Genomic DNA, 13339 nt, shown 5'->3' with positions numbered 1-13339 from the left:
TATGATCTGTAATTAGAAGCAGTGATTTCTAGGAATAATTTCTTCTTGCCAATTTTTATCTCTGTTAAATCTGCCCTACAGTATGTTTTGTGCATGCATCTTAAAGATTTAATTTCAAACTTCAAATTGATTTTGCCAAAAGTAAGGATTATAGAGTTAGTCCAATATTTATCTTTTCCTCCTACAGCAAGTACTGTTATGCAGAGGAAAGTACTATTTAGAAGGTTTTTACAATATCAAAATTCAAGACCAAAAAACAAGTTATGAAAACATTTTAGAACTCCAATCTTCCACTTATGTTATTTTCATGATATTCAATTGAACTAATATTCAATTATTTAAATAATACTTTCCTAATCTTTCCAAATTCAAAATAATAATGCAGATGACTCTTGGTAATGGCAAATGTTTACCATTAAACATTTTTTCCAAACAATATTTAGGCATATTTTATCACATTTAATTTGTATTACTTAAATTTTAGACATCTGAACTTGCTTACCTGATCTTCTGTGAGGACAATTAAACGAGTTACTATAATATTCACAACGTTTCCTAGGCTGGAATCACGGTAAAGTTTGGCAACCTGACCTCCAGAAAAGAAGAAAAGACATAAAGTCAGACAAATAAAAACCTGTTAGTTTTGAAATATGTCTCATGTCTCATTTAGTTTTTATTTTAAAAAACATTTTTTTATTTTATCATAACATGTAGGTAATACAATATATTATTTGGATATAGTGATATTTATTCAGTATAAACTGTAGATTATTAACACTCTAAGAATTAGGTAATTTAAATCTTGAAAAATAAGGAAAAAAGTTTATATTAATATTAACTATGGTACTTCCCCTGAAATGTTACATTCAGTTTTGAGATATATATTTTTCCAGACAGTGTTCCCTTTTACTTTTGCAAGAAAAGATAAATTTGGCTACAATAAATTGTGTTTCAATCACCTCCCATACAGATTAGTATAATGTGCTCTATATCTGACTGCCCTTGAGAAAAGCAACTAATGTAAAATGGCCCTAAATTTCTCACATTTGCTTTGTTTACAATATTACAGTATAGTGATTCTTAACAGACGCTATCTACATATTCTAAACACAAATTTGTCCTTACATGAAAGAATGTATGGAGGATTAGGCTGATGTTGGCTACAGGATTCCCCTCTAAAATTCTTTGCAATATACATCTGAACAATTAAAAGTTACCAACCCAGAAAAAGAAATGTAATACTGAAACAATCAGCTGAAACTGAACTACCACACAATTTGATTTTTAAATAACTACTTTAACAACATGCCTGAAAGTGGTTTTACTTGATAAAAGCCCATGAAGGAGCAGAAGCACTAGCTCAGAGGTTCAAGCAGAATTGGGCAGGTGAAACGATTTATACAGAGGCACAAGAGATAGTTGGCATTTGTGCAATTTATTTAATCCTCCCCAAAAGAAAAGGACTATTGCCCCCAACTACCTAGAGCAGTGGTTCTCAACCTTCCTAATGCCGCAACCCTTTAATACAGTTCCTCATGTTGTGGTGACCCTTTAATACAGTTCCCCATGTTTAGGGGTGGGTTCTAAATTTTTTTACTACCAGTTCTGTGGGCGTGGCTTATTCTGTGGGCATGGCTTGGAGGTCATGTGACTGGGTGGGCGTGGCTAGCTGGTCATGTGACCGGGTGGCCATGGCTACGTGTATAGGGACTACTCAGAGGGCTGAAAAAAGTCATTTCTGACAGGTCCTCACACTTTTGACTGGTCCTCACACTTATGACCATCCTCACATTTATGCCTGTGCAGCATTCTTAACAACCATGTCACTCATTTCACAACTGCTTCTTTTCACCATGGTGATAAGATAGGGCAAAAAGCGTAAAATGTGAGGATAGTCGTAAATTCGAGATCTGGTCAAAAGTGCAAGGACCAGTCAAAAATAACTTTTTCAGCCCTCTGAGTAGTCCATATGCATAAAAGGATACAGCAATATAGAGGGATGAAGGAAGGGAAGAGAAATTAGAGTAGGAGTGAGGGTAAGAGAGGAAGGAAGAGAGGAGGAGAAGGAGAAAGGAAGAGGAAGTAGGGAGGAGAAGAAGAGGGGGAGGAAGAGAAAGTAAGAAGGAAAGAAAAGAGAGAGGTGGTAGATTTGAGGAGAAAGATTGTTGTACAATAAAAAAGATGAAAGGGAAGAAAGCCAACCCCAAACAAATATAAAGATATTAAGATAAAGAATGAATTGTTAAACTTTAAAGAATAAAAGAGAACAAATATGAATAAATAACAATAATTAGAAACACACATACAAACATACAATGTATTTTCTTTTGTAGGAAGTTAGCACCCACCCCTTTCCTGGAAGAGTGAAATATTTTAGGAAATATGAAAAAGGGAGAATATTATATTTCCCTGGGATAAGCATGTTTTGAAGCAGCTCCCATCTTCCTGCCCCCACCCTTTGTCAATGGGCCATTAAGGCCTGGGCCAGTCTATTCTACATAACAAAGATCTACCTCCTTCAGGCAGACCCATAGTAGGAATTGCCAAAGATCCAATAAAGATAGGATTAGCCCTCTATACAATAGCAGCAGAAACTCACCACATGTGAACTAGGAAGCACATGTGACCATCAGCCAGCAAGGCTAGCTAAGACCCCCACTCCCTGGGAGTCTGACAACCAATCAGGATACTCTTTCAGGGCCCCAAGAAATGCAGAGCCAGAGAGAGCATAAAAACCAGAGGATTTACTGTATCTGCCCTTTTCTGTTCAGGAACTCAAGCCATGTGATCCTGTCCACCATTAAACCATCTTTCCAAGCAGTCTCCATGTTTCCAGTGTCTTTTTCCCCACTTGGAGCAGAACCTAGAAGGAGATTTCTTCCAACACTTTGAACAGAGTATTTGGCCGGTTCACAAATTTAAACAGTGTTTAGTCATTTCAATTAAATTTATAATTCCTATGTTTCCTTTTTGCCATATTTATTCCTCATCTATTTTTGTAAAAAACCAATATTACCCTTCATCCTCATCTCTAATCTTAATCAAATTCAATTTTTCCCTTCTATTCTATATTATACCCCTTCCCATTGTCATCTATTTTTATATCCATCCTCACATTGGTTAATTATGTAATATTACAGTTGTTTAATATAAATTCAACATTTTAATATAAATCAATTAGTTATATAACTACCTTTTTTGTATATTAATCAATATGAACATGAATATTCCAATTATTTCCATGTAATCCAATTTCTTACAAATCAATTAATTATATTTACCAATAATAATAAACCAAATAATTTCCCCCATATATTCCTCCAAACCACAACTTAACCATTTCTGCTTTCAACACAATATACAATTAATAGTATCTCAATTATTACAATTCCCTAGTTAAATAGAGTTTTTTTTCTTTTGTGTTTTAAAATCTTGAGCTCTCCTCTTTTTCCCTAAATTTCCCATTGTTTGCACCTACCTTTTTTGGTGAGGAAAAAGAAAATAAATCTGCCTGCCTAATTTTCCAACGTTGCAGGAACAGCAAAGCCAACAGCCTGCTTTACTTTCAGTTTCGTTTTTCAGCATAGCTAGGGGGAAAAAAATCCAGCAAGCAGCAGAGCCCTGAGCAAAACAGCTCTGAGCAAATCAGTTGAGAGTCGGAGCCGATCTAATCAAGGGCTAATTAGCCTATGCTGAAGCTCTGCGGGCCAATAAAATTACAAAAAAACACCGAACCGTTTGTTAAATTGCTGGCTCGCCCTCCCCTCGCCCACCACTATTTATTGGCAATAAATAGTGGTGCGGAGGGGCGGGGCAAGGGGTGGGGTGGAACTGGCAGAATCCCACCACTGGCTATAGGGCGGCCCTTTGAAGCCCCGCGGCAAGAATTTAAACAGTTTTTTTTTCCTCTAGCCATCAACTGGGACTCAGGAGGCAGCAATAGATTGGGAGTGGGCGGGGTAAGCGAACGGCGACCGGGCGATCCAAAAGAGGCAGAGGGTGAGGGTGAGTGAAGGCAGGGGCGAGAGAGGGCTTTGGCGACCCCTGTGAAATGGCCGTTCGGCCCCCAAAGGGGTTGCGACCCCCAGGTTGAGAACCGCTGACCTAGAGGGAAGTACCCTGTCCAGATGATACAAACTGACTGATGATGTGGTCCCATGTAAACAAAAGAAGCATCTAATTGTGTGGAGGCTTTTGCTATTGGAAAAGTAGATGCCAGTGTGGTGGTTATATCCTATTAACTGAACTAGTTATTTGGTGGGGGGGGATGTAGCAGTAAGGTCAACCCTTTATGACTCGGTCATCCAATTAATAGATACTGCCCTGGGCACAGAACTAAAATATCACTGAGAGCCAGTTTGCTCTAGTAGTTAAAGTGCTGGCCTAGGAACCAGAAGATTATGACTTCTAGTACCACCTTGGGCCATGAAAAACTAGCTGGGTGACTTTGGGTCAGTCACTTTTTCTCAGCCCATCCCATCTCATAGTACTAATATATCTTTATATTTTAAATTTAATAACATTACAGCCTGTAATGTTAAAATAAGTTACATGAATATGTAGAGGGATAAAACTTACAATATTCATAACACTCAGAATATAATGTTCAATATCTTTGCGCCCATGGTATCCCACCATCATTTTGTCTGCTACTACCAGCGTCTCCACAAAACGTTCAGTGCTTATTGATCTCTTCAATCGATGATGATTGTCCAAAGTCTGATTAATTGGTAGAAGACTTGGAAAAGCAGCAGTATTGTTCAGACACCAAGGTTTACTACTTCCTGTGAGTTCTTCTAGGAATCAAAATAATTAGTGACATGACTGACTGCTCTTTTAATATATATTTATATATTATATATCCATGTGTTTTTAAATTATTTTGTTCCAATTTCTTAAACAAACTGATATTTTATTCAGCATAGGAAAAATTTAAAAATTAAACCATAACACAAATTATACAAATTAGAAATTTAAAAATTTAAAAGCACTAAATAACCTAATTTGGTATAAAACAGTAAATATAAATGGTGATGGTGGAATGGTTAGAATGTTAATTCTACCCACAGCCAGGAGTTTGATCCTGACTGACTCAAGGTGACTCAGCCTTCCATCCTTCCAAAGTCAGTAAAATGAGGACTCATAGTGGGATGAGCTAATCCTATTGAAATGAGATTGCTCCAGAGATACCCAGAACCCATTCTATAAAGGGTTTTAAACGTAATGACCAACATCTTGAATTGGACCTGGAAACAAACTGGTAACCAGTGCAGCTCACACAACAGTGGTGTTACATGTACCCCATGGACTTCCAGAACTAACAATGCCACTATATTCTGTAACAGTTGTAGCTTTAGAATACTTTTCAAGGGTAGACCCATGTAGAGTATATTTCATTTATCCAACCAAAAGGACTAGGGAATAAGTCATATTTAACAACATGTAAGAACATAAACATATTTTATCAGGTTTTTTTCTTAAGAAGCACATAAAGGAATGAATAAATGTATAGAAACAAGATTAGTAAAATTAAATCCTCTCAAAGCCAAGACTTGCAATATGTACATTTAAATGTCATAATAAAAGAATCAAAATCAATTAAAAACTAATAAAATAAATAAAGCCATAGAGAAAATTACAATCTTCATCTTAAACTAGAAAACCTATTTCTGTGGGGATCCTAATCTGGTTCTGATAAAAAAGGCTTTGATTGAGAAACTTGCAAATAAATTTACAGTTTGAACTGATAAGGAATTTCCTATTGATAACTGCATAGAGCTTTCTGTTTGATAATAATTTAGCTGCTTTAACAGAAGCTGAACAGATAGCAGTATTTTGGATTTTTGCTCTGAGAGTCCGTGATATTCTTGAAAAACTAGTAGTACCACAAAACAAACTATAACACAATATATAATTGTATTTTTCTTTGAATGAAAAACTAAAATAGCTAGGTATTTTTTCACAATTGGTAATGAAATTATTACTGGAATTCTGACATATTTACCTGAAATATCACAATGGGTATGATCATAGAAGAACTGATGATACAGTGAAGATTTTTTATAAATTACATGTGGATGACCAACTTCAAAATGAAAATTATCAGACTGTTCACTTGTATTCCTTAGGGGTTCAATAAAATATTCTTCATCGTCTGTAGCAATTATACCATGCTTAAGGAAAAAAGAAAAGATGTATGTAAAAGTTATCTAAAATATATAAAACAGTTATTTTAATATATATAATTTAGTCTCCCAATTAAGTTAAACTTTTTAACTTAATTTCAATTTGAAAGCAAGCATATAAAATGCTATAATAAGCACAAAACTATACATGCATAATTAACATTCAATTTGAAGATTCATACATATCTCCCATAGACATATATATTTTCTTATAGAAAGAGTTGCCACCAGTTTAGACATCCAATTTTATATAATACACAGTTTTCAATGTTGTACAGGCATGGCAACAATTTAAATATGAACTGTGAAAACAGCAAAAAAAAAAAAAAAACCTTTCTTGAAATCACAGTCATCCTTAATAATTAGATCCAAAGAAAATATCAACATTCAGATATTATAGATTATTTACTATAATATACCATAAAAGATTAAGTCTCCAAGTTGAATTCAAGTCTAAATCACTTAATGGATACATGCAATGGAAGTGTTTTGCCATTATCTTCTTCCAAGATGTTTTCCAACTTCTCATACTAGCCTATATTTTAGTATTGCCTCATCAAAATAAAAACCAGGCTTCACCATGTTTAGCTTCCAAACTCAGATAATGCCAGTCAGAGACCATCACTATATTAAAATCAATATATTAAAATAGCTACAATTATAATACATTCATAAGATACTGTACATATTTGAATTACAAAAGTATTCAAAGCAATGTATTAAAAGAAAAATGTATTGTTTTGATCCAATACCATCTAATCAACAACATCAAAATTATTCATGTTATTTACATTATTTATAGAAACTGTTTAAATTCCAACCACCACTGCTGCACAAACCAGCACATCATCAAAACAGATGTAATCCTCAATTTCTACAATAAACTGATAATTAATTTATGTTTAGTTTCGACTGTTACTATTTGAGTGTTATAACACAGGGAAAATGTTCACTGATAAGCACAGAACGTAAAAAGTAACAGGAAAATCATGAGGGCCATGACTTCAGTCCAGGCTTTTTGATGTAGAAATGTAGAAAAGTAAAAAATGTTTTGGCTTGTTCAAGAATATATTTCAATGGTTTTCTGTTTCAGTTAAGCAATGGGACTAACAAGTGCAGAAAACATTAAGAATTACTGCACCAAAAAAATTAACCTCCCTGAAAGAAAGACCTATGGATACTATATTAATGCCCATCAATAGATTAAAATTGTATTTTCTTTCTTTAAAAGCATAAAAACTTTACAAAATAATATAAGTACTTATATATTTGTCAAAGGAAAATACTGAAAGAACTGAAAATTATGGGTATATAGCAGAGTTTATGCAAACAATCCTAGTTGTTTCTTTTGACAATAATTTATATTTTATGCTGAATAATTTAGTCATCTGAATGTTTAACCAATTTTATCTTTAAAAATATAATAATCTTGTATTCTGCTGTTCATTTTGGCTCTTTTGTTAATTTCTTTTTTACTTGATGTCCGAATCCTATTCTGCAAGCTACCTCAAGTTATGCCATACAAATTGATAAATGAAACAAATAAAACCAACCCATGTTGCACCTTTAGTGACCGTTTTTCCCAGTCCCATTTGTGGATGCTAAGTGAGGACTATCAGTATAATAAATCATAGGGCAGCCTCTGAGTTGCCTCTTTCTCTCAGCACCACAGCTTTCACCAATTCATGAGAGAGGGAGAAGAAGTCCCCTAAAATGAAAGTTTTCTTATGCCCCTGAGAAGTCCTGTTTATTTAAAGAGAAATTCCTCTTTTTTTTCTCTCCTTAACCTTTTCCAATTCATACAGAGAATGATTAACATTCGTTGAAGGAAAAAGTTACAGCTAAATTAGTACTCTTTAATTGAATATGTTTATGCATTAAGATATGGGGTTTTAAAATAAATTCATCCAATCTACTCACATAGATAGAAAAATAAATCCTATCTAGACAGACCTTTATTTATTCTATTAGGATAATTAATTGAGTACTGACAGCTAAAGCTCCTACAGAACAGCTGCCCTGTACAAGAGCCACACAGCTAAGCACACTGAGACCTACTCTGGATAAAAATTCATCATGAACTACAGTTTATAGGTTAAGTGTGAAATCATTGTAATAAATCTGTTTTACCTCACAGAAATGTCAGGAAGCAAGTGAGATCATTTATATTGTGCCAAAATCAGGGAAGATAATGAAGTCTGAGAAGAAATTAGCCTCCTTTTCTTAAAAGTAAGGAGATGTAGAAAATACAAATATCATACACTAAAATATGGCTGAGAAGATTGTGATGTCTTAAGTCTGTGTTTCTCAACTTTAAAAAAATTATGATGTGTGTGCCTCAACTGCTGGCATTCCTCCAGTCAGCAAGCTTACCGGGGGAATTCTGGGAACAGAAGTCCACACATCTTAAAAACTGTTGAGAAGCATCATTAATTGACTACATGTTCCAGTAATGTTAATGGGATCCAAGAATGACTATTTAGAGAATGACAGGTATGTCTTAAAACCAGTCCTGCCCCTCAAAATGGCCGCACAGTATGATTGGCCACAAAAAAAGCCACATACATTTTACATTCACCTTTTTTTTAAATAAGGAAAGCTTTCATTCATTCATTCATTCATTCATTCATTCATTCATTCATTCATTCATATTCTGCCTTTATTATTTTTTACAAACAACTCAAGGTGGCAAATAGATCCAATACACCTTCTTCCTCTTTATTTTCCCACAACCCTGTGAGATGGTTGGACTGAGAGAGAATGACTGGCCCAAAGTCACCCAGTCAGTTTTTATGACAAAGGCAGAACTAGAATCCAGAATTTCCTAGTTTCTAGCCTGGAATTTTAATCACTAGACCAAAACATTTCACTATTTAAAAAACATCAGATTATCTATTCCTCTTTTATTTAACTTCTTGAATGCATTGAGCTATAATTCTAGAATTTCCAGTCCTCCTCCTTTTTTTCTCCTCATGTAAAATTATTCAAAATTGATAAATACATAGTGTACCATTTGACTGGTATTTTTGTTATTAAAATAGAAAAACTAATTCTTTATTAGTCTTGCCGATGTATTGTATATGCCATCCTTATTTCATGGCCTTTAGGAAGGTACAGGCAACCTGTAAAGGTGCTCCTTCTTCTTCAGGATAGCAAACTCTAGCCTGGCTAAAGTGGCTAGCATCCACTTTAGTGGAATTGTTGCTTTGAAAAATAATTCAAGAGAAACTTAATAAAGCTGCAGCTATGCTGATCAGTGTTGCAAAAGAATAAGGCTCAATGAAAAATAGAGAGAAACCTAATTCTAATATTTTGAAATCCTAATGAGTAATCCTATTTGTAGAAAATTTATGAAAGTTTTAAGAGACCTATATGCAAACCAGCCATGATTGTCTCACATTATAGATGATACTTAGATTTACTACAGTAATAAACAGTGTGTCATTCTCCAAACATGGTGCTCTTTTACCATTTTCTAACCAAGTGCTTTACAGTTATTTTTAGGTTTGAATTATAGTACAACTGTACAAGTCTATTTCCATATAAGACTCACTCCTGAAATAACACAGAATTGTGACAGCAAATTATCACTTACAAAAAATACAGCTTATCCTTGGATTATCCCTTTGGCTGTGATTTATTACCACTAATACTGAAAAAACAGTTATTTTCCTTCCCAGTTTTCATGTTTGTAGCCAAAGAGTTGTGCTAACAGATTTGCTAGTATTAGGAAATTGCATTGTGCAGTTCATAAGAGAAGCTTATACTACTTTCTCCATAAAAAGATTCTGTCCAATAAAAACATCTGTAAAATTACACAGATGTTGCCAATGTGATATAAGCATTTCAGATGTTTTCATGGAACATCTGCCCACATCAGCAGGAAGCCAGAGTTGATCCATATAGGAAAGACCTACTGAAAACAGTGAGAGTAATGTAATCATGACTATACCACACAAGAAATGTATGAAAATTGTATCTAAATTCTTACTGCAGGCAAACTATTTAGCTACAGTGGTTGTTTTATTTGTACAGCATTTTGAATTGCTGGGGAGTCCTAAGGTAGTCCGTAGACAAATTAAATGAAAGGAATAATAGTATAGAGATTGAAATGTACATACATACATACATAATACATAATACATACATACATACATACATACATTCATACAATCACCACATAAAACTATATGAACTATTTTGAATTTTCAATATTTCTATATAAATATGACCTAAAACCTGATCTGTACTCAATACATTCTAAAACTAGATAAAGAGAACCCTGTTAAATAAATAAATTGAAAGCATTATGTTGGTCCATTTATTTACTTATGAAAGTCTAGTCACTCATTCATTCAATACACATTCATTCGATATTCATTCCTGACTCTATCTCTTCTTGTTTATAATGGACGCTTCTTCAATACCCCATTCCCAGTACATTCAACTTACTTTTCTGTCTCCCGTTAATAACCATTCTTTAATATACATAGCTATTTTTGTTATTTTTGATAAATATTCATTCATTGCAACCATATACTGCCCACTATTTTTCTACCAGCATTTACAATCTTAACCTCTCTCAAAAGGGAATAGCATGTGGATGTTAAGTTTATTCCTAGATACATTGATTCATCTACTTACTCTTGTTTTTTTGGCAAATAAATAATTTGCAAGTTTTCATTCCAAAAACCTATCAAACCTAGTTCCTGGTCTTTGAAACATTAATTTTAATTTCCATGAACTTCATCATACACCCTGTCTAGAAGTTGCTATCAGGTACTCAGCCAACAATGTAGCACCACCTGCATTCAAAAAAATATTTACATTCTGAACCTACAAACGTCTCTTTATCACAAGTATTATTTATTTAAATAATTTATTTATTTAAACAACCAATACATCATTAATTTGCTCCCTGTTCAATGTGAGCATTCATTTATTTTCACACATGCTTTACTTCCCTCTTATACAGTTCTTACTACATTCTGCAACCAAACGTTTAAAAAATAATTTATTATTGCATAAGATTAAACAAATAATTTAAAGTAATTACAAAAAATTAAGATACAAAAAGCAAAGCAAAATAAGTTTCATCATTTTGCCCACCGGAACCAACAGAGTTCACAGGACTATTGCCCACAACAAAATAATAATCATAAAGTTTCATACAAGTATCAGTGGGGGACAGATAAAATATGGGGGGAGGGGTAACATTAGATAAAATAATCACTTTACTTGCTAATGCTTCACTAAAACTTTAAACTGATACAAATATTCTTAACTTTTTTTTCAGTACCACAATGATGTTAAAACACAGTAGGTGTATGGACACAGAGTCTTTCTTTCTGCAAAATTAAACAATTCAGAATATTGACAAGTACATAATTTGCACTTACCAGACCATTGCAGTTGCTTATTGCTACTTTAGATGTACCATGCTGGCCACGTAAATATCCCGTATAGTGACAGTTGTCTAAAAAATCATGCTTCCATTGAGGTCCATCTTTACCCCAATATTCTACTGTGAAGTGTTTGGAGACCAAATCTGTGTTGAGACTCAAGTTTAAATGAAAGTGCTTGCCATAGGCAGAAAGTTTAAAAAATAATTTAGAAATTGCCAGTTCTTGGTCATAAAACTCAGTACTCCTCTTCTTTCTTCCACTGGGTTTAGTATTTTTCACAGTAAAACTGAGGAAGGCTCCATTATGGTCAACCCTTATTGGGATTGTTAGTTGATAGTGTTCAAGATAAGACAGGAATTCCTCTTTCAAATCACATGGTAAACCAATCCAAGAAACAGGCATAAAAAAGAAAAAAAGAAAAAAAGGATATCAAAAGGAATAATACAACATTATTTATATGTTATGATATCCAAACAACTTCAGTTTAAGAATCAACATTTCTTTACAAAAATATTACCCAGTATTAATTTTAAAAAATCTGTTTCTCTATTGTGTATTTGCTGCTAAAATTTGCATATTTTTGTTGTTATAAAAATAATTTGAATAAAAATAATTTGGTAAATAAATAAAGGCTAATCCAATATCAAAAATTCCCACTGATTTCAAACAATTAGAAATATAAATAATGTCCCAGTTTAATGCCTTATTTTAGTCATTAAAATAAAGTATACAATTGTATACAATCCTTGTGTAATTCTCCATGTCACAAAGGATTCCTAAATAAACTGCAGTAGAAGAATTAGATATTTGCAGGTTTTCACATGATCTATACCTCTATTCAGGTTAACTAGGGAGTCAACATACAAACAAGCTTACTTTAATGTCTTATAATGCAGATAGGATCTTTAATGATCCTATTGCTGTAAGATCTGTAAACTAATCACACTTCAATAAGCAAACAAAAAGCAAATGTGTTAAGACTAATATTACTTCAAGTTACTTAGGCAATAATTGAATACTGAGGATTTATTATTACATAACAAACTAAAATATTGACTTTTTTTCCTAACTAAAAGTTTTAAATATTATTTAGATGCCCTGAGAGAAAATAACTAAAATCACAGTTCATTTAAATTTTCTCTCACAATTAATATATCAATGTTTTTTTAAAAAGTGATTTGTACATATGAACACTCAGAAGTAAATTGGGACATACAAAATAAAAAGCAGTTTAGGACTGCAACCAAATTAAATATGGGTCAAAAGACATTAACTTAAAACGTTCAATCCCTACCTTGAGAACTATATGAAAGTCTGTTGTCACCGTGATATTCTGATAATACCATAATTAAGCACAAAATCCAAGTCAACGTCTTCCAAAAAATTTCCATAATTTAGAAGATGTAGGCTACCTATGTGCTATAGCTTTAACTCCACTCCAGAACTGCACCATAACCAGAAAATATTATATTTCTTCTGCTACTTCTTGATCCACTTCTTGATAGATATTTTGAAATAACATAGTTTCTTTCCTATATTTGCAGACATTTTCAGTCAAAAAGGAAATATAAAAATTATTCCTTCATATTGCAGTGAGGCGTTAAAATGAATAGTCAACAAATGTCCATTTGTTTACCTGAAAAGCACAAACAACATTGAAAATCATTATCACACACTATCCTAATCACTGCATTATCAAGATTCTTGTTAACTGTAATAGATCTGCAGCATTCTTTTAAGCTGAATTTT

The 13339-nt window shown here is 33.2% G+C and overlaps 1 protein-coding gene across 1 annotated transcript in view; it reads right to left on the bottom strand.

The window, feature by feature from the left end:
• Nucleotides 1-13107, bottom strand: part of ADAMTS6 (ADAM metallopeptidase with thrombospondin type 1 motif 6) — a 96071-nt gene extending 82964 nt beyond the window's left edge. The window contains exons 1-5 of the mRNA XM_070935857.1: nucleotides 12885-13107; nucleotides 11585-11952; nucleotides 6005-6173; nucleotides 4579-4796; nucleotides 503-586 (exon numbers count right to left, since the gene is read on the bottom strand). Coding sequence (XP_070791958.1) covers nucleotides 503-586; nucleotides 4579-4796; nucleotides 6005-6173; nucleotides 11585-11952; nucleotides 12885-12981 — 936 coding nt within the window. The 5' untranslated portion in view covers nucleotides 12982-13107. The remainder of the gene's footprint in view (nucleotides 1-502; nucleotides 587-4578; nucleotides 4797-6004; nucleotides 6174-11584; nucleotides 11953-12884) is intronic.
• Between the last annotated feature and the right edge of the window lie 232 nt (nucleotides 13108-13339).

The sequence above is a fragment of the Pituophis catenifer genome, unplaced genomic scaffold (genome assembly GCF_029215685.1).
Source record: "Pituophis catenifer annectens isolate HBS135680 unplaced genomic scaffold, rPitCat1.0.hap2 SCAF_2, whole genome shotgun sequence".
Taxonomy (NCBI): Eukaryota; Metazoa; Chordata; class Lepidosauria; order Squamata; family Colubridae; genus Pituophis; species Pituophis catenifer.
This window is presented reverse-complemented; position numbering and strand designations above follow the sequence as displayed.